General features: G+C 36.6%; 1 protein-coding gene across 1 annotated transcript in view; it reads right to left on the bottom strand.

Annotated features, from left to right (window-relative positions):
* Positions 1–5746: 5746 nt before the first annotated feature.
* LOC139136967 (uncharacterized) overlaps positions 5747–23002 on the bottom strand; it is a 412563-nt gene continuing 395307 nt past the window's right edge. Inside the window, exon 2 of the mRNA XM_070704842.1 lies at positions 5747–8424. Coding sequence (XP_070560943.1) covers positions 5878–7620 — 1743 coding nt within the window. The 5' untranslated portion in view covers positions 7621–8424 and the 3' untranslated portion in view covers positions 5747–5877. The remainder of the gene's footprint in view (positions 8425–23002) is intronic.

The following is a 23002-nucleotide window of genomic DNA, read 5'->3' as shown; positions in this document are numbered from 1 at the left end:
TCCGATTGACAATTCCCTTTTCTTGAAGAAATGAGAACTGGAACAAATATTGATTTGGGGGATCGTTCTGTTGTTTTGTTTGTTTGTTTGTTTGTTTGTTTGTTTGTTTGTTTGTTTGTTTGACTGTTTGTTTGTTTTGGGTTTTTTAAACTAGCTGGACACGTACGCCTTTTGGCATCGATATAGCCAAGAAATAAAGAATCTCAACAAAAATTTCTGTCCAATGACTACAATTAACATAACGGTATGACCAAAACCCGAACGATGACGACAATATCAAGTGAGCTTGTTGGCACTTGTCCAACGGTCAGCGACTGCGCAATAACAACCATTATTGCGCAAGCGTGCGTGTTCTCTGTAGAGGTTTGGCCAGAAATCTAGTCCAAAACCCCCTTACAACATGGCCAGCTCTAAACTGCCTGTTCAAGACACACATCCTCATGGACATAGTGCAGAGAGAAAAGATGATGATCGGATAGTGGGACTAGGAGACCATCATGTTTTGCGAGGTGGGGATAAGGAAAGGAAGAAAGGTATGTTACATTATGAGTTTGCTTAAATTAGTAACCTCCAGCTTCACCTATGTCTTCTTTGAATTTAGGGGTAGCGTCTGAACTGAAATGAGATGCTGATATTTGTCATTTTATGATCTTAGGACTCGTTTTATTTTTTGTAGGTTAATTAGAAACAGGATAACTGGAGAAAAATCTTACATAAACACGAACAAATGTACTGAAGTGGCACGGAAAGAACTAATCCAAACCTGCCAAATATGGTCGAATATGGATTATTCGTATGAACTTATGGCTTCAATTAGTATTGTTAAGCTATAATGCGCCTCGGGGACAGATATTCGGACTTCCGAACTTTATAAATTCTTTTCTAATCTACCACCCGTGGGTTAATTTTAAAGCCCTTGGTGTAAAAAAAAAGTGTTATTGTCTAAGTGTTTCGAAAATAGAAAATTTTCCGTAGAGTTAGCATGTTAAATTTCAAATATCGTTGAATCTCTGGCAATTTTTTCTCTAGTACCGAAATTTGCAAGGTGAACCCCGATTGTTTTCTTGATTTTGAGAGAAAATGGTTGAAATATTACTTGAGGAAACTTTGATAATAAAAGTGTAAGTCTTTCACTTTCGTGGCGCACATTACCTTAAAAAGTCATATAAATCGTACACATATTGGTTTACTTTATTATTTGTCAATTATCCTGATCTGCACATTTTTGCGTATATGCAGAAATGAAAAAGTTATAAGTAACTTTCAATAATAAAAATCAAAGAGAAATGTGGGTAATTTATTTTTCTGTGGGAATGTGCTGCGTTTAGACTCACAAACTAAATCTGCAAATTAAAACTAAATTAAATTAAACTAAATCTGCAAACTAAATTCCTAAATGCCTGCAATGATTTTCCTTCAGAAATTCAAGTACACGTAAGTCCCATTGGCAAGGAAAATCGAAAGTCGTTCATCTGCACGAGAGAAGAACAAGTCACAAGTCTGATTGAACGCATTCGTCAGAAGTTTGGACAATCTAAGGAAAGCGACATACTGCTTTATGATCGCGTAAAAACGTCCGGAAACATAAGCTGGCCGCTTCAATATGACAAACTGGTATCTGACTATTCGAAAGACCTTGTCTTCCATACCGAGGGAACACAACCGGAACTGGGTAAGTACTAAATAGCATGTTCCGTGTATCGACCTTACAGTAGTGCAAGTAGAGCGATGCGCGATGTGTATGCGACATGCACATTTTATGTGAAATGTGAAACTGTTGTCTTTAACTATTTTCCAGCTAATATGTCAACAGCAAATTAAAGTGTCCAGTTTTACATCTGTTGATAAGAACATTACTGCAAGATTATTCAAAATTTTGATTATGTATTTGTATATTGTTAGCAATCTGCAAATCTATAAAAGTTTGAAAGAACTTATGTCTTGTGTCTAACGCACATACTATATTTTCTCTTCAAGGAAAATTAGAAAATATTTGTTGCCAACAAAACGTTGCCATGATTGGATTTCCGATGCATGGAAAATCATCAACAGTCAATACAATAAGCAAGGTGGGCACCATAAGTCTGCATATGTAGCAAAAGTTAAGCACTGTCAAGCAATTAAGCCTACGAGCCTTTAAGATCGAAGTATTTATTCTCTTGGCATGATATAATCTTGATTTCGTTGATTTGTTGCCATGAGAGATTCTGTCTATAAGAATACATATGGGGTATAACTATTGCAGGTCAAAACTCTCTGTGTATTTACATTGTTACGTGCAGAGAAAACGAACAAAAGGGTGAACTCAGCAGTTTCCGTTTAAAAAAATTTATTACGAAAACAAAACTAATTGCTAAGTTAGGGACAGAGTACAAGCTTTAAAGTGTACAGACTACTTATCTCAGCTGGGACGGCAAAGCTCCAGTCTCAGAGTTGTAACAGTCAGTTGGATGAATGAACAGTCCTTTGGCTTGCAGGCTTGAAGCTGCACAAAGACCACAATATAAATCCAGCGTTGACAGTGAAGGTCTTGAAAAGTCTTGAGAATGACTACTGCTGGAGTTTAGTAACACACAAGAGACACGATCCCAAAAGTCTGACTGGAAGCTGAGCACGTCCCTTTTATAAAGGCATATAAGAACAATCTAGAACTTTTATTGACATGCTAATTACTGTTCTAAAATTATCTCCCTTACACAACTAATCAACTTTCCAGAACATTCCAACATGACTAATTGAATTCAAGGTTGTTAGGTCATCAAGGGCAGTGACCTTGAGAATGTTCTAGACTAATTGAACTCAGGTCATGATGAGTGTGGGGGAAATGACCTACATAACACACCCCCTCTTCAAAAAAGAAAATTTTTCAAAGAAAAATCTTTCTTTTGGAAATGTTATCTTTAAAAGATTTAAGTACTCAAATTTTTTTTTTTTTCTAAAGTAAAACTTCTTGAAAGTGAACAACAATAAACTCTAAATACGAGAAAGACAGTCTGCAATTAAATTGTCTCTGCCTTTGATATGTCTAATATCAAGATTAAACTCCTGTAACATTAAACTCCATCTTAGCAATCTCTGATTTTTGCCTTTAAATTTCTGCAGAAAAACAGAGGGTTGTGATCAATATAAACCACTATTGGCTGATTTGAAGAAGTAACATAAACTTCAAAATGCTGTAAAGCTAATATCAAAGATAAACACTCTTTTTCAATTGTAGAGTAGTTTCTCTGGGATTTGTTAAATTTGCGTGAAAAATAGCAAACAGGATGATCTACACCATGACTATCCTCTTGCAATAAAACAGCACCAGCAGCCGAATCACTAGCATCTACAGCCAATGTGAATGGCAAAGTGAAATCTGGTGCAGACAACACTGGAGCACTTTGCAGTATGGCTTTAAGTGTATCAAATGCCTGTTGGCATTGCTCTGACCAAACAAACTTTACTTTCTTTTTTAAGTAAGTTAGTCAAAGGCTCAGTAATTGTGGAGAAATTTGGACAGAATTTTCTGTAGTAACCAGCCATACCGAGAAAGCGCATCAGTTGTCGTTTGCAGTTTGGTATGGGAAAACTTGAAATGGCACTGATTTTGGCATCAACAGGTTTTACCTCACCCTGTCCTACAGTATGTCCAAGGTAAGTCACCCTTGCCCAACCAAACTCAGATTTGGCAAGGTTGACAGTCAACATTGCTTTGCTCAGTCTCTCAAAGAACTTTCGCATGAGCTTGATGTGTTCCTCCCAGGTGTCACTATACAAGACTACGTCGTCAACGTAAGCTGCACACCCGTCTAGCCCGGATATGACGTCGTTGATCATCCGTTGGAACGTTGCCGGAGAGTTCTTCATTCCGAATGGCATCACCTTGTACTGGAACAATCCGTCTGGTGTAACAAAGGCGGATATTTCACGAGCACGATCCGTCAGAGGGACTTGCCAAAATCCCTTCAGTAGGTCAAATTTCGTCACATACTTGGCTTTTCCCACTCGGTCGATGCAGTCATCAATCCTCGGGATTGGGAAAGTGTCTGTCTTTGTTAAAGTGTTGACCTTCCTAAAGTCCGTGCACATACGATAACTGTGATCTGATTTGGGAACAAGTATGCACGGCGAACTCCAGTTACTTTTACTGGGTTCAATAAAGTCATTGTCCAGCAGGTATTTGACTTCTTCCTGGAGATATTTCGCTTTTGTTGGATTCAGTCTGTATGGATGTTGTTTTACAGGCTTACTGTCCCCAACATCAACGTCGTGATAGATGACGTTTGTCCTCGTTGGAACATCTTGAAACAGGTGTTTATATTCGTGGAGCAGTTCTTTTACCTGTTGTTGTTGTTCTGGCTGGAGGTGTGCCAACTTTGTAGACTCCAGCTTCTCCAGGATTTCTGAGTTCTGAAGCTTGACCGAGCCCAGCTTTGAGTTTAGAGTATTTTCACTTAAGTCAGTTTCAGTATCACTATCTTCATAATGGTTTGAACTGACTGCACTGACAGGCTGAGTTATAGTAGGATTATCCCTATCCAAATATGGCTTAAGCATATTTATGTGACATAGCTGTTTTTGTTTTCGCCTGTCAGGTGTTATTATGATGTAATTTAAATCACTCAATTTCTTATCGATTAGATATGGCCCAAAGTAACGAGCATGGAGTGGTTTGCCAGGAATTGGAAGTAGAACAAGAACTTTTTGACCTGGCTCAAACTTCCGTTTTGAGGTGCTTTTATCATATCTGGTTTTCATTGACTGCTGAGATGACTCAAGATTTTCTCTGGCTAATTCACATGCTTTAGAGAGTTTTGTACGAAAATCTGACACATATTGCAAAATATTCAGACAATCATCGTCGTCAGACAGGAATTTCTCTTTAACGAGCTTAAGTGGGCCACGGACTGTATGTCCAAATACAAGCTCAAATGGGCTAAAACCAAGAAACTCCTGAATTGACTCTCTAACAGCAAAGAGCAGAAAATGAATTCCTTCATCCCACTGCTTCTCTGTGTCAAAACAGTAGGTCCTAATCATGTTTTCAAAGTTTGATGAAATCGCTCAAGAGCACCCTGACTTTCTGGATGATAGGCGGATGACCTATACTGTTTAATGCCTAGCTGATCCATTACTTGTTGAAAAATACCAGACATAAAGTTGGAGCCTTGATCGGACTGGACACATTTAGGGAGGCCAAATAAAGTGAAAAATTTGACTAAAGCTCTCACTATAGTCTTTGTCTTTATGTTTCTCAGTGGTATGGCTTCTGGGAACCGGGTTGATGTACACATAATTGTCAACATATACTCATTTCCTGATCTTGTTTTTGGTAGGGGCCCAACACAGTCTATTAGTATCCTACTAAATGGTTCTTGAAATGCAGGAATTGGCTGTAAAGGGGCCTTTGGAATGGTCTGATTCGGCTTTCCTACCATTTGACATGTGTGACAAGTTTTACAGAAATGTGCTACATCCTGCCTGAGATTAGGCCAATAAAAGTGACTGAGAATTTTATGATAAGTTTTCCTGACTCCTAAGTGACCAGCCCAGGGGGTTTCATGGGCCAGGCGCAATATTTCAGCACGGTAGGGCTTTGGAACCACTATTTGATGTTTTATAGCCCAATCGTCATCAACCAAAACATCTGGAGGTCTCCATTTACGCATGAGAATACCAGACTTTGTTAATAGGAAACAGAGCTATCTGAAGTTTTACCTTCATCATCTACCCTGTCAAACAAAGACAAAATATCTGGGTCTTTGTGTTGTTCTGCAATGAGATTTGATCTAGAAAATGTCTGACTTTGGTCAGCAGAAGTTTTACTGGAAGTTTCAAATCCACGAGGGATAACGGAATGATCCGTGTCAAACACCTGACTGAGAAAGGTGTCATTTAAGTCAACATCTGTGACATTATTTTTGAGAGTATTTGATTCTCGGAAGTTTTCTTTGACATGGCTCGAGTAATGGCACATGAAGGAAATAAATCGGGTATCTCTTGTTCAATTGGCTCTGGATCCTGATCTAAAGTAGGATTATCAGTCACAAGTGGATTAGTAATGACCTTGTCCCCAGCAAGGTCGTTTCCAAGAAGAAGGTGAATCCCTTCAAAAGGCAAAAAAGGCCTAATACCTAAAGTCACAGGTCCAGAAACAAAGTCCGAAGACAAGTAGACATTATGGAGAGGAACAGGAATGTAGTCATTGCAATCTACCCCCTTAATAAGAACTTTAGAACCTGAAAATGACTTTTCAGAAAACGGCAGGGTATCTGCCAACAAAAGAGACTGGGACGCCCCGGTATCTCTTAGAATTTTGACAGGGGTAGCGGAAGAAAAATCACTAGAAAGTGATATAAAACCATCATGAATAAATGGTTCGAAAATACCCATAATGCTATCTTGAGAAGAATTGACCTTGACCTCATTAATTGGGGATGAGAGGGGTTTAACCTCAGAAAATGTGTTGCACACATTATTAGACTCTAATTGAGTTGATGAAGAAATAAAGCCGGTGGGCTTAGATCCACTTTGACCACTTTGACCTTCACGTTTTCTTTTCAATTTGAAACAATCTGACATTAAATGGCCGTCTTTCTTACAATAATTACAAGAAAGTGTACCGAACTGTTTGTCAGAAGGAGATTGAGACTTGGGATCTGATGATGTGGGAGTGTTACTTGAATTTTGTGAACTGTTGTCATTTGATTTTCTACTGTCCTTTGAGAAATTCTTGGATGAAAAGGAGGAGTTAAATTTACCTGCATTGTTTCTGTATGAAAAGGACTGGGATGGTTTGCTGAGAAATGAAGATTTGTGGGTCAATGAATAATCATCGGCCAAACGTGCAGCAACCTCTAATGTATCTGCCTTTTGTTCATTGATAAACGTCTTGATGTCACTCCGGATGCACCTTTTAAATTCCTCAATCAAAACAAGTTGTCGTAATTTGTCATAATTCTGACTGACCTTTTCAGAAGAACACCAGCGATCAAACAGTTGTTCTTTTGTTCGAGCAAATTCAACATAAGTTTGGTCTTTCGCCTTCTCACAATCCCTAAATTTCTGACGGTACGCTTCAGGCACCAACTCATAACCCTTGAGAATTAATTCCTTCACAGAATCATAATTTGAAGCCTGCTCTACTGACAATTGAATGTAAATTTCTCTGGCTTTACCCACCAAAGCACTCTGCAAAAGCATAGACCAGGACTCCTTAGGCCAGTTCAGACTCTGAGCAATTTTCTCAAAATGAAGGAAATATTTATCAACATCCTTTTCTTGGAAAGGGGGAACTAACCTGAAATGCTTAGTGATGTCAAACTTGTCTGAAGGGAAGAATTTTCCTGACTGTCCAAGCTCTAAACGTTTCATTTCTAATCTTTCCTGCCTGTCTTTCTCTCTCTGTCTTTCTTCCATTTCTAATTGCATTTGTATTTTTTCTTTTTCTAATGCCTGTCTCTCTTTTTCCATTTGTAATTCTAGTTTCTTGATCTCCAAATTTGTCTGCAATTCTAATTCTAATTTTCTGAGTTCAGAGGTAGACTCGGGCTCATAATCTTTCAGGGTGGATTCCTCAAATTGGCCTAAATCAACTAGATGTTTGGCAATACGGTACTGTATTTCCCTCTTGCGCATAGATCTTTGACTTCTACTTTAAGGAAATTGGCCAGTGCAATGAGGTCGTCTTTTCTGAGGGAATCAAATGTGTCCTGATCAAGGTCATCCATTTCCTCTGGTTTAAATTCCGCCATGATTAAATTTCGCTGAGTTCAAAGTATACAGTAGTTTTGAAAAGGCTGTCAAAATGTTGTCAAACGGCTCAAAATATTCGTATCCCGTACAAGCCCCCAATTTGTTACGTGCAGAGAAAACGAACAAAAGGGTGAACTCAGCAGTTTCCGTTTAACAAAATTTATTACGAAAACAAAACTAATTGCTAAGTTAGGGACAGAGTACAAGCTTTAAAAGTGTACAGACTACTTATCTCAGCTGGGACGGCAAAGCTCCAGTCTCAGAGTTGTAACAGTCAGTTGGATGAATGAACAGTCCTTTGGCTTGCAGGCTTGAAGCTGCACAAAGACCACAATATAAATCCAGCGTTGACAGTGAAGGTCTTGAAAAGTCTTGAGAATGACTACTGCTGGAGTTTAGTAACACACAAGAGACACGATCCCAAAAGTCTGACTGGAAGCTGAGCACGTCCCTTTTATAAAGGCATATAAGAACAATCTAGAACTTTTATGACATGCTAATTACTGTTCTAAAATTATCTCCCTTACACAACTAATCAACTTTCCAGAACATTCCAAACATGGACTAATTGAATTCAAGGTTGTTAGGTCATCAAGGGCAGTGACCTTGAGAATGTTCTAGACTAATTGAACTCAGGTCATGATGAGTGTGGGGGAAATGACCTACATAAACAACATGTAGACGTTTCTGAAACTTCACATTCCTAAGCATCAGCGTAAAACCGCAACTATTTTTAAAAAATTGCGTCTTTCGATCACAGTCTATTGGACAGCATTCGGGCGCACCCATTGCACAAACATACTCATCAGGAGCAGCTGGCACAATAACATGCACCCGACACACAATCAATGTCAAGAAATCGTCATTTACGCTTGTGGATGTACCTGGCCTCACTTTAGCAGATGCAGATCCAAGACACCTTGAAAATATTTTTGATGGCATATTTCAAGGGAAGGAGGAAACAAGCAACATATTGGTTAGCATTATGCACAGGATGAGCCAACCTCGGAATAAAATTCATGCTGTGGTCGTCGTTCAGAACGGAATAGCGAATATTGAAAAGATAACTTCAGTTGCATTGAAACACGCAAAGAGTTCAGGTAACACATCGTTATTCATAAAATACCGGGATTTATGTCCGAGTACATCGTGCAGCGGAGGTATTGTCCGAGACGCGTATCGTCAAGGACAGTGCTGAAGCCCACGATATATACCTTTTAAATCCAATTTTACCAGAAAAAAATCGAAATTAAGGTGTTTTTAGGATAGCTTTCTCGCATTGCACTGAGCGATCGCTTGCAGACAAGGAACGCGTTCAGCGCGCAGAACAAAATTTCAACCCGTGCAGCGCACTGCACGTGATAGAAATTGTAGGTCAACAGCGTATTTTTAATTACATTCACAGATTTCCGAATAACTAGTAGTCACTTCGTGAAGTACTGAATGTTTCGATGTATATGTTTTGTAAAAAGTGTAAAGTCTTCTCTTGTTTTCCCAGTATCAAAAAGCAGCATATAGCACCTAAAGTAATTGTAAAGTTATAGTACCGAAACCGACTGTACGGAAAAACTCCATAGGTTACAGACTCAGGTGTATAATACTATGTTCTGTGTCGTCGCAATTCGTGTAGATAATTTTGCCAAAATATTATGCTAGAAATCTGAGGAATCGCTCATGTGACATTTGCTGTTCAGCAAATAAACATGGCCTCGATCAAACATCTTCCATGATCAAATTGATTATTATTTGCAGCCGATTTTATATGTGCAACAACAACGGAAATAAATGCGTAATTTATGAAATAATCTTGGGTTTGATGAATGAAAATACACATTAATGAAAGATTACCCTTGAAGATAACCCTATACATTGAATATGTCTCTTTTTGAGCAGCAATTTAAATTCAATTAAGCAATTCAAAAATATTAAACTAATGTCAATGAATGGTGTGGTACGAAGATATGCATTTATACGCACGGATATTAAAGGAACTTATTTCAACAAAATGTTTTAAAATCTGTGTACAGAAGTTAATGATCTGAGCACACTTTTAAACAAAGACCCTTACGAAACTTCTTAACGTTTAGCAATTTTAAACAACTGTAATCAATCAATGTGACATCACAGCATTACGCCTTTTCTAGGAATAAAACTTCAAATAATTATCCTTGTCTTACAGGACGAGAAATTCCCGTGTTTGTTATCATCACTCACCTTGACAAAATGACGAAGGCCAAAGTGGATAACATGAAAAGGCGGTTATCAAAGGAGCAGAGTATCGATAAAAGTTTTATTTACTGTGTTGCAAATGATGACAGCCAAGACAGTCGCCCTTCCGAGGATCCACAAAGAGCCGAGTATGTCATCTCAATGCTACAAATAATTTTGACATCCGCAAAGAATTATAAGGAACATGTTGATAGATGGGGATATTGTGCATTGCTGTGACTGCAAATAGGGTGGATATTACCTACGCAAGTTGACAACCATTATCTGTTTATGGCATTTGCTTGCATATTTCGTACATGTAGTTTCGAGGGATGGTTCATGGTATTTTTACGATTTTGATGTAAACGTTTCTTTCTGTTCGTGTTTTCAGGGACATTTTCATAGGCCGTCTCTTAGATGTATCGGTCATGTATAAAGAGATTGTGTGAGTTTATCCTTTGATAATAATAATAATAATAATAATATATTAATAAAGTATTATATAGAAATAATAACATGAATAATAATAGGTTCAATTTCCGTGAAAATTTCACCATAAGGGTATTTTGGGTCGAAAAGACCAAATATGATATCGATTTCACTGCCCCATGTTTCCATGGTAACCACTTAGGTGTTGAAAATTTCAGTTTTTCTAATATCCCATGAAAAGTTACTTTGATTGATATGAAAATTATCTAGTGGGGAAGTTCGGGTCAGAGAACACAAATGCCAGACTTATTTTAATGTTTCGAGTTGCCATAGTAACTATTTTGGGATTGAAAATGTTACTTTTTCCCTAATATCCTATTAAAGAACTATTAATTGATGTAAAAAATTGATAATAATGTTTTTTCTGGTTAGCACACCAAAAATAACACTCATTTTAATGTGAGGTGTTTCCATGGCAACATTCAGGAGTAACAACACCTTTTTTCAGAAGTCCCACAGCTTCAATTAACTGTTTTTAGATTTCTATATAATACTTAGCCCCTAAACTTGTAATAATAATAATAATAATAATAATAATAATAATAATAATAATAATAATAATAATAATTGAACGTGAATATTCTTGATTTCAGCCAAAGTGGCACATACTGTATTTTGCATAGTCAATAGGCGAAAAGGGAATCTCCTTTAACCTTCGACGTTGACAAAAATCGTTCTGACCTCAGAATTTTTTTGATTTCTCAAGAACTCTATTCCTCTTCCTCAAGGTAAGGCTGAGAAAGCGACAGACATTCGGACTCTCAAATTGTAACAATTCTTTTCTGATCTACCACTTTTTGGGGCTCATTCTAAAGCCCTGGAGAAAGAACAACCTTCACCGTCTTATTTAACGAAATCCAAACTTTAATTTTCCCCATAGAGTTAAGACAGGGATCGCGGTCATTCTGAATTACAAATACCGTAAAATGTTGGGTAAGTTGTTTCGCTGGTTCCAAACTTTGCACGATGACCCCGAGATTTTTATTGTTGATTTGGTAAGGGAATGGGTGAAAGTTTCATTCAGGAAAATTTGAGCAAAAGTATAAGTTTTTCATTTTCGAGGCGCATATTAAGTTAATACCACTATTTTTTGAATAATTTTGTTCAGTCGCATAATTCAATAATATTATTGATCATTAATTGAGTCGACAAGTGGTTTCATTACTCGAACGTGATCTACTTTTTACAAACGTGATTGCCAAATGAAACACATAATATTTTTGTGATGAATATATTCAGGTGTATTGTTCAGTTGCTAGCTGTCTACATCATAAATTGCATGTGGCAAAATTGGATTGGTTCTAATGCAATCTCTTAATTTTTTGTTTCAAGGAAAGGCTTTTGTACAATTGAGGTTACTGTTAAATCCTTTTTATCACAAATTTTAGATTTTCTGCTTAAATATGTCCATTGGTTTAACTTTTATGCACAATCCCCTTCGATTTCTCCTGTCGACTGTCAAATTTATGCATAATTTAAAATCACCCTGTCAACCCGTCAAGATAATCATTTTCATCCAGGGCTATATCACATGATGGTTTTTATCGTTTTGATATTAAACTTGTTTAAGTGTTAGTTTTTTGTTTCAATCCGAAACGTCAACTCTCCGTTACCGTTTGATTACGAACCATATTTTACGGAATATATGTTATGTTGTGTATACTTTTGATATCTGCTGGGCATAAATCTATTGTATTTTTTAATAGTTATCTAGTGCAGTTCATCATTTGTAATTTTTATACGCATCAAGTTATTTGGCTTCGTCAGCCGGTTGTCATTGTGAATGAATGAATACATGAAATAATAAACTAATAAATAAAATAATACATAAATAAAGAAATATATTGTGGTTCTCTTCTGAGACATTAAAAAAACAAATTATATTAACAACGTACTTCTTCATCACAGGCCGCAGGATGTTCTCCATATTGCAGAATGCATAAGAGAAAATACAAAGCGTCACAGAAAAAAAGTAAAACCTCGATTATTTCCATGGCACAAATTTACTACATTTTGCAACCAGAAGATGATGTAAATCATTTTTCTTGTGGTACAAATAGAAGGAAGTGAATTGCAAATGCCTCATGCTGTTATTTTCTCAGAAATTTATGAATTAAAGAGAAATTTAGTACCCTTTTATAATTTTTCTTTAAAAATATCATGAAATCTAACCTTTTCGGAAATTTGAAAATGTTTTTCGTCGTGTTTATCCATTAATGGGATATCATTAATACAAAAGGGAATAGAAACAGTCATATTCCGCTTTCTCTGTCACACACATACACCGGGTCATTATCAACCGCGGCACGGCAGAGTTCTTACCAGCGCATAGTAATGAAAACGACGCTGAAAGAACGAATTTAAGAACATTTTTGACAAAAATTTCTGATAGAAATAAAATAAGTTATGATCACATGTTGAGTGTTCCAATAGTATCTATTTCAGTTGCTGAGAACGAATTTTTCAAAATTTGTAAATGTGACCGTAGCCTGACTAAAGTTCACCGCCCAAGTGACTCCCAGGGCTAAGTCTGCCACCTTCCGAAGACGTGTTGTGTTTTTTGTCTGCGGCTGAAAGAGCTTGCTTTTCGCCGTATGTCTGATATTCCAGTTGATCTTGACCTTGATGGAGGCAGACACGATGGAATCCCATCTGTTTACTGCCCATAATCTGAGATCGCCGACATTGCCAAATCACAACTGTGTAGTGTGTCGACATTGACACCACCAGTGCCAGTCTGGAGGTCACGTCTGAAGATGACGATGATGATGGAAGTGTCGATATTTCTGAAGCAAGTCAACTAGCCAGCCCTTTTAAACGACCACCAACTGGTAAACGGTGTCGATGGATTGCGCCAAATGTTGATCTTGACAGAGCTGCTTTCCGGGCGACGTTTGAGAAATGTTGTGGTCGCAAACTCGACGTCGTCTTTCATCATAGCATGAATATGGCTAGAATTTGGCTAGAATATGGCTAGAATTTACCAAAGACCAAGGGGATATTCTAATAATGGCAAAGCTTGACAAGAATATATACTCAGCGAAAACAGTTCGAGGTGGTAAGCGAGAGTGTCAACGTTTTATTACAGTCCCTCTATCCAGAGAGACTGTGGTTTTATGTACAAATTCGACGGCGTGAAAGTTTATGAGAAGGTCTGGCGATACTGTTATGTTATTATGTCGGTAATTCATTTCCAAATTCCAGTCCAATTTCAAACCAAATCTTTTTCTTAGGCCCGGGAGAGGGTGGATTACCTCATTCACATTTGCTGGAACTGGGAACTTGGAGCCAGCTGCTTATTCGCTTTTGCTCTAACTGGAAACTGGGAGCCAGCTCCTTATTCACATTTACTCAAACTGGGAACTAGGAACTGGGGGCCAGCTCCTTATTCGCATTTACTCAACCTGGGAACTAGGAAATGGGAGCCAACTCCTTACTCGCATTTACTGGAACCGGGAACTGCGGGGACTGGGAGCTAACTTCACAAACCCAGAAAAGCCGTCAATACGCATTTGAGGTAAAGAATGTGTACAAGTTTTCATAGTTCCAGTCGCTTATTTTTCACTGGTAGATATTTTCTATTGTAGGTTGCTATGGGTAAATTGCTTAAACGTTTTCAAGATAAAATCGAACACGGAGGACTTTCAGTTGATATAGTACTTCAAACCTGAATTTTACACCCCTGGAAATATTAAAAGTTTAGTGGGTAGTGGCGAAAAAATAACTTTTGTCAGTAGTTCGTTTTGGCCCACGCGGTGGGCTTAGCCCACCTAAGTGGGCCTCTGTCATAGGGTGGCGTTTGTTAGTCTGTATGTGTGTCTGTAATATGTATATGTGTGTGTGTGTGTGTGTGTGTGTGTGTTATGGGTCATATCTCTCAAACTCCTTCATCAAATGTCATGAAATTAGGTACACAGAATCTTTAGGATGGAAACTAGATCTGATAAAGTTTTTGGGGCTGTTGGTTCTAAAATAAGGCCCTTTTTGTGGATTCGCCACTCGCCTATAAGAAAGCCTGTTCAAAAGCTATACTTGATTCCAACAATACATTTAGTTTATGTGTGACAACCGTCAATTTCGCTGAATTTGTGAGAGAAAAGCGCCGGAAAGATGCGATGTTGATTGCCGATTCGAAGTTGACGAGACTGACAAGCTAGTTTTCCGTCCCCGCGCTGGCTACAGGCCAACGTCACTATACGAGTATGATAATCTTCTCAACAGATATAGTTATTCTAAGAGCAAAACCGACGCATTTTCTAGATTTAAAAAAATGAGCTAGAACTGATTTTTTTAGAACAAACCGTTTATTTGAATGGGTATTTTATTTTCATTGATTATTTTTACGTACTAGAATCCACGGTCACAGGCATGTGTGTTGCCGTGTTTCCGACTGTTTTACGCTCACGTTTCTCTCTGACAGCCTCGTCTACAGATATGCTATACGCGTCTGCATGTATACGCACTGTTAAATTAAGGGTATGTCAGGATATTTCATTTTATTGGGTATCATTTTTAGACAATAAGGTTCATCGATAGAGTATGTTACTAAAGGACCACATCAAAAGGTCGATGTCGGATAAAAATCTAAATTCTTTAAAAAGTTGTTCATCCGACAAAAACGATATTCTAGTTTGATTTGATTGAGAATTCTTAAAAAATGATAATGTAATTACATATTTTTGCTCCCTACATTGCCGTTATTGCAACTGGAAAACTTCTTTTTCTTCTAGTTGTCTGAAATATAAATTTTTAATATATTGGTGCAAGTTTTTACATTACAGTGAATTATCTTACCGATAAGTTTTTTTTAACAAAAGTAAATGTGTTTTTCATTAGAATACTGTCGTTATTTTCAATTTTCCATCCTGATTGTGTTTTAAGTATGATTCGATTTATCACTGTAAAGAAATAATGGGAACATCTGATATATCTTCATCAATTAGGGTTCAAGGAGTGGGACAAAACTTAAAAATTAAGCTTTTATCCGACGTCCATCTTTTGACGTGGTCCCTAAGTTAATTAACTCTTTTCTGATTGAGTTGAATATCATAGAAAACAACATAGACAGTTATACAGGTAGGCCAGATGGTGAGTACTTATTAGTATTTACTTAACGTAGATTGTACTTATCATATATTCTTTCTGATTATAATTTTAGCATTTTTTGAATTATGAGTCCAGTGTTCTGAATATCATAGAAAACAACATAGACAGTTATACAGGTAGGCCAGATGGTGAGTACTTATTAGTATTTACTTAACGTAGATTGTACTTATCATATATTCTTTCTGATTATAATTTTAGCATTTTTTGAATGAGTCCAGTGTTCTGATTTATTATTTGTACATTTCTCTCAAACATTAGATGACGAAGTTCTATCAAGCATTAAACAGCCTGATTCCTCCTCTAATGTCAATGTCACTTCAGATGCCACCAGAGAACACCATTTCCACTCAAAAATTTAATTTTTCGCCTTGCGAGAGGGGGGCAGCCCCCTTTCGCGCTCTCCCCCTCGTTCGCTACGTTCACTCGCCGCTCGGTTGCTTCACTCCCTCGTACTAGTAGTCCACCCGTCTACTTTCTTAAATTACCCGGTTACTTTTAGATATAAGGACAACACTGCATCAGCTGTGTGCTCGCTTCGCGTTCACCAGCTCACTCTCGATGTTCGACTGTTAGGCCAAAAAAAAAAAAAGAAATGTTTCTGGTCAGCGCGCGCGTCACTTGAACAACAGCGCGTCACCCTTTTTTTCTGTTTGTGGCCGGCAGCCGTGGCAGACACCAAACCAAAATGGCTGAAGAGAAAGACAAAATTCTTTGGGGGGAATGATCAGTGACTGCATGAACAGTATATATGTGACTATATTGATAAAACTATAAAACTGACCCTCCTCCCTCCCTTGAGGCAAAAAAAAATAAAAATAAAAATAAATAAAATGCGCGTCACCGCACCATTTTTTAAAGAAAGACCTGACCAGAAACATTTCTTTTTTTGGCCTTATCTGTTTGTAATTCGATGTTTTGTTCCTGCCATGTTTTATATGACCCGCAGAATTTGAGTCGCTAAATCTCAGCGGACTTATAAAACAGTGATTCGAATGAATAAAATGTTAGATGGTCGCATTGGTGAAGTGATCGTGAAATTGAAGCAATATACTTTGGCAGTTTGTCCTGTACAGGGCGTGTAATTAACGTGAAACCCACATTGGCAAACCAGCTACATGTAGCAACAACCGCGTACGCCAAAACAAATTCCTTTCATAGCTGTGTACACGACAGTAAAAAACACGATCGAGCGATGGTGTCGAATGCGGAAAATCAACACACACGGTACTTTTGTGATTGCTCGGGTAACGAGATAAAGTTCAATTCATAGTCTCTGTCTTCGAAGACCGCTGATTGGAATACTCACCATGTTGAGACCGAAATTTGCATTGTCACTATGGAGACTAGTCTTTTTCTGAGAAAAGCAGACTGAATTCCGAGAACCCGGACAGACTTCCTGCTCTGACCGTTATTATAATCTAAAATCTGCCGATCACAGCGATTTTTCAGCATCATGAATTTTACTGTGATACATTCATGTGATATCTGTCAAACATCATTGTCACGGATAGCGGCCCCGGGGTCATGAACATTCACAAAGAAACCATAACTCTGTAGCGGATCGATATTTTTGGACACTATGCATGGCCTGGGGCCGAGGGCGTGAACGGTGTCGTATATCGCCACTGTGTTCAGATGTATGTCTTGTTCGTGCAAGATTGTGAAATTGTCGATAGTTGTTCGTAACAATTTTCATTTGTTTCGTATTTTGCATGTAATAGCCTGATGTTCAAATGCGATTCCAAAGTTGTATGACATCACCGTGTGAACATCATCGAAAACAGACTTTTTTAATAACGCATGGCTTTGGAAGACATTGTAGCCAATAGGCTTTATGATTATTCTCACTTTGAACCAATAGTTCTCTCACACTCGTGTTGCTGTTCCCGCAGTTACGGGAATGAAGGCGAGGTTTTATCGCGTTTTGCTCCTTTCAGTTCAGCTTCGGCATGCAGATTCTACCACCTGTATGGGTCCGATTTTGGCGCAACAGTTTGATACAATATTACAATAATACTCATCTAGTGAGTATTCTCCTGGTAATTTTAGCGTAACGGTGTCGGGCCAGACAATAAAGACAACACACCATGGCAATGACTTCAGCAGTTCTATACTTGACCCGATTCGGATTTTACATGTTCACAAATGTAAATGTATAGCCCTTCATTCTCCTTTTCCTTGGCTTTCATTTTCATTTGTAGCATTCAACAAATAAACTGAGATTCTTGATTGGCAAGCTCATTTACTTGTTTAATTAATTTCTGTAATTAGGCTATGTATCAATATTCATTGCAAAAATTTAAATGGGTCCCTTGCCATTTGTTAATCATATGTAGTGTTGGTTGCAGTAATCTATGACATTTTAATCCATAGATTATTTGCATATGTAATGCAACTTTTTAATAAGGAAGTGTATCAAAAGACATTTCATTTAACTTCTCGGGTACATTGGTTATACTTAGATTTATGAAATTCTGTACTTCGGCTATATGACGAAAGTGAATCTGACATTTGAAACTTAATCCGATAGGACTTCTTAACTTCAGCAGCTATACTTTTATTCATGCTTCAATTTCATGAGTGTCTCATATTATAATTAGCTCATTTACACATTTAATGCCTTTTAGTAATTAGGCAATAAACATAAATTAGTGAAGTGGATTTGATCCAAGTTGTATTTAACATACTTTTGCATAATGAACATGCTATGTTTACACCATACTTACATTTTGGTAATCTTTATTGAAAACATTTTTGAAGTTGATAAGCTTCACATGATTAGTTATTATTTTATATATACATCCCTTTTTCTCTCCACAGATTTCTGAACGGCTGATCATAATTACTAACGAATTATATCTTGCGGCATTCACCTCCAGGGAGCATAAAACTACAGTGAAAGATGCCTTTTCAGACAAAATGACTGGAAAATTTGACTCACAGGCATATATTTGACAAACCTTTGCTGTCAATGATACCAAATTCACTTACTTTGATCTGATCATGTCATTACCCCTACACAATTCATGATGCATAACAGTCAACAAAACAACAAATCTGGATTCATTCATATCACAATTACACAAAATTTCAAAATTATACTTTACAAGTTTAGATTTCTCTAACTTTATTGCAGTGTTGTGTAACTTATTAAGTTTGTTCTTTTTATAGCATTGTATGGTTTTAGGCGAGCGGCAGGCTAACCTATTTTTCACACTTAATGTACCCACCTTACATACGGCCACATCATACATCATTTGAAAGCTTATTATCTCTACTTCAAGAAAATTGACGATGTGGAGCTGCCAAGTAGGGCACTAACCCCCTAATTTGCATAATTCACAGGGGTACCCAATTTGCATAAATGTGATATAAAATTAGGTTATTTATTGTTAACTACTCTAAACATACTTTTAAACTATCGAGTGATATATCAAATGAAAGGTATTTACATATAAAATGCAAAATTGATATCAAAAAAGATATTTAAAATGGTTGTACTGAAATATTTTTATATTTATATTTATATTAACAAAAATATTTTCGTCTTTTGAATAACAATATTTTAAAAATTTGAACACATACAGCCACATCATATAGCCACATTATACATCATTTGAAAGCCTACTGTCTCCACTTGAAGAAAATTAACAACATTCAGCTGTCAAGTACGGCCGTAGCCCCTAATTTGCATAAGTCCGACGGGTACCCAATTTGCATAAATGCGATATAATATTAGATATTTATTATTCACTACTCGAAACATACTTTTAAACTATCGAGTGATATATCAAATGAAAGGTATTTGCATGTAGAATACTAAACAGACATCCAAAAAGATATTTAAATTCATTTTACTGAAATATTGTCATATTTATATTGAAAAAAATATTTTTTCCCTTTCCAATATCAATATTAAAAAAATGTAATACAAAAAGCCAAATCGTACAGCATCATCATACGTCGTTTGAAAGCTTACTATCTCTTCTTCAAGAAAATCGACAATGTCGAGCTATCAAGTGCGGACGTGGCCCTTAATTAGCATAATTTACATGGGTGCCCAATGTGCATAAATGCGATATAAAATTAGAAATTTATTAACTACTATAAACATACTTTAAACTATCGAGTGATATATCAAAGAATGGTAGTGGCATGGAGAATACAAAATGGATATCCAAAGAGATATTAAAATGATTTTACTAAAATGTTTTCGTTCTAATGTAGAACAACATACTTTCCCCTTTTGAATAACGATATTTTAATAATTTTAACACATAGAACCGCATCACACAACCACATCAAACGTTATTTGAAAGCCTATTATCTCTGCCTCATGAAAAATGACGATATGCAGCTGACAAATAGGGCTGTAATTATTTAATTTGCATAATGCACACGGGTACCTAATTTGCATGAATACGATATACAATTACAAAAATCCATTGTTAAGTACTCTAAACTTACTTTTGAACTATCAAGTGATATATCAAATGATAGGTATTTGCATGTAGAATAGAATCATGAACTCCAAACGTGTATTCAAAATATTCTTATTGAATATTTTCAATTAAATCGTAAACATCTTGACTAGTTTTTAATATTCAAAATATTGTGTAGTAAATACGAATAATGCTCACGTTATTGGGATAAATATCTGAATTTGTTTTGCAATTGATTTTTTGTTTATTAAGGATACGCAGACTGGAACCTTTTCCTGTCTAATTCCCTCAGAATATAGAAAAACCAATGAATTGACTTCATATTTTGCAAATTTTTTAAAACATGTTTTGTGCTCTATAGTTGAGTGTTGAAATATAACAAGTTACTCTTAAAAACAAGTAAAAATAAAAGCAGATGAGCATAAATTTGCAAATTAAACCGACATTACTTCACCATCCAATTATCCCAAATTAGTTCCGATCTTGTTATAAATAGCTGTGTGTTGAATGGCCCTTTTGTATTATTGATGTCATTTTTGTTTCAATTTCTCTAGAAATCTTGTTTTGATGGAGACATCATTGGTTACTACATCTGTGTTACATCTGTATTTTCAGTTCAGTTATGTGGAATATGTAGACGGAAAGCACCATATTTCATTTATCGTATTTATATAATGTTATATAATGAAGGAAAAGCAACTCAACACACCGTTCAGATCTTCGTTGTTTGCATTTTGTGTATGATATTGTGTATATTGTCAGTGTATATTATGTTTGGCTGTTTTATATAAAGTGTTAATTAGCCATGGCGATTATTCCAGTTAACAGTAAAATACTAGCATCACTTACAAATTGGTACCTCATGCTAAAAATAAAAGTGAACAAAATGACGCCCACCAGGAAAGTTCGTGGGCCGCCCAATTATAAGTGGATGATGCAGTCGAACCTTTCACAGATCAGAATTCATTGACTATTTTCTCAAACAAATCTTGAAAAAATAAACAACATACATCAAAGATACGACAGATTTTAAACGAAAAATTGAGACAATGAAAGTTCCGGCCACAGCGACATTGGTAACACTGGACATTGTTTCAATGTTCACTAATACAACGCACAATGAAGCAATGGAATCAGTTGACAGAGCATTAAATCAGGAAAGATCTCAAATGATATTGCATAATCAAACAACCAACAACAACAAAATACATGATAGCTATGCTGAAAATGATCATGAAAAACAACACTTTCAAGTCAACAGTGAATTTTACCGTCAGGTATTTGGGTGCAGTAATGGATCTCAAGTTTTAACTAGAAATTCCCGACATTACATTTCACAAGACAAAATGAGAATAATTCAGCAACACACTGAACAAATATCGCTCTTACTGAGATTCAGAGACGATGTATGATTCTCATTGGAACTCAACACGAGCTTAATGAATTCATATCAAACATAAACAAATGCATCATACTTTCAAATTTTCGAACGCTCTTCTCAAGAAATCATATCGTTAGACCTCATTCTATAAAGGTCATCGGTGCAACAAAGAGAACATTCTCGACTGCAAAACACACACAAAACCAACAGATACATTGCGGTTCATGAAACCAAATGGCAACATTCAAGGGCTTTTTTAAACGCGAAACATTACGATACATTAGAACAATCATGCAACAACAAGACAATACAAAATACAATATATTTTCGAGATAAAAGTAATGAAATGCGACAAAACGATTCTAAATCTTGTTTGATTATTACTGACTTGGACAATCAGATGACATTTAAATGTTATTAAATTTTCATTAAATTACTTTCAAAACCTTGGAATCGTAAAAAGTAAAAGGGAACCAAAACATTTTCAGGTCCCCTATATGCAGATCAAAAACTCCAAGTACCCCTCTACAATCTCCCGAAAATTTCGAATCCAACCCGAATTCCTCCGCTTCTCACCGTAATTTGTGAGCGTAGCCTAATCACATACATAAGAAACGGAAATATAAGCGTTACGATGATGCCAAACTTCCCAAAACCTACAACAGTCCGATCTCCGATTCAAATGAGCATACACAAATACAGCCTGAACGAACAGTAGACATTCTGGCTTCCGTACTTGAACAAACTGAACTTCAGTAGAACAACTCGATTGGTAACACCTACAATCATTCAATCAGTGCATATGTTTCACCAAAAGAAAATGAAGGACTGATGAAGACAACTCTATTCTCGAAAGGTAGCATCAAAGGATCGCAGTGTCACATCTAAGTCTTGCTACCCCATAGGGCAGGACACGTAGATTAGGGCTACGTCTCGCCATAGCAAATCAACACTATACATAAAACGGCCAAACATAACATAATATACACTTACAATACACAATATCATACACAAAATTCAAACAACTACGATATGAACGATGTGTGGAGCTGCTTTCTCTTACAACATGTCACCAATTGTGTCTGCTGTCAAATTAATCTTCCGTGCACAGACCTTAGTTCCTGCCAAGGCAGCGATAACTGTGGCAACCCTTTTACTCATGACAATGCTGGTGAGGAAGAGGATGATGAATTCCTACAATTACTAGATTTACTGGAAATGACATGAATAATTTGGATCATGAATCATGCCATTACTTTGACTGCAGCTTACTCTGACACATTGTTTCAGCTACAGAGCTACATTTCAAAAACTACAATAAAGTCGTCATTTGGATCTTTTTGTTGCATTGATACTTTAGTTAATTTTTTAATACCATTATTCAAAGAGGAAATATTTGTCAACAGAAATATGAACAGATTTCCGTAAAATCACTTTAAATATCACTTTTGATGTCAATCAATTTTGTGTTTAACATGCAAACTGTATACCATTACCGAAGACCATATATCACTCGATGGTGTAAAAGTGTTTTAGTATAGTTAACAATGAATTTCTAATTTTTTATCTCATTTCTGCAACTTGAATACCAGTGTAATTTATGGACATAAAGGAGTACGGCCTTCCTTGATAGCTCACA

This window comes from Ptychodera flava, chromosome 7, assembly GCF_041260155.1.
Source record: "Ptychodera flava strain L36383 chromosome 7, AS_Pfla_20210202, whole genome shotgun sequence".
Taxonomy (NCBI): domain Eukaryota; kingdom Metazoa; phylum Hemichordata; class Enteropneusta; family Ptychoderidae; genus Ptychodera; species Ptychodera flava.
Note: the sequence above shows the minus strand (reverse complement) of the source record. Positions and strands in the feature narration are given on the sequence as shown.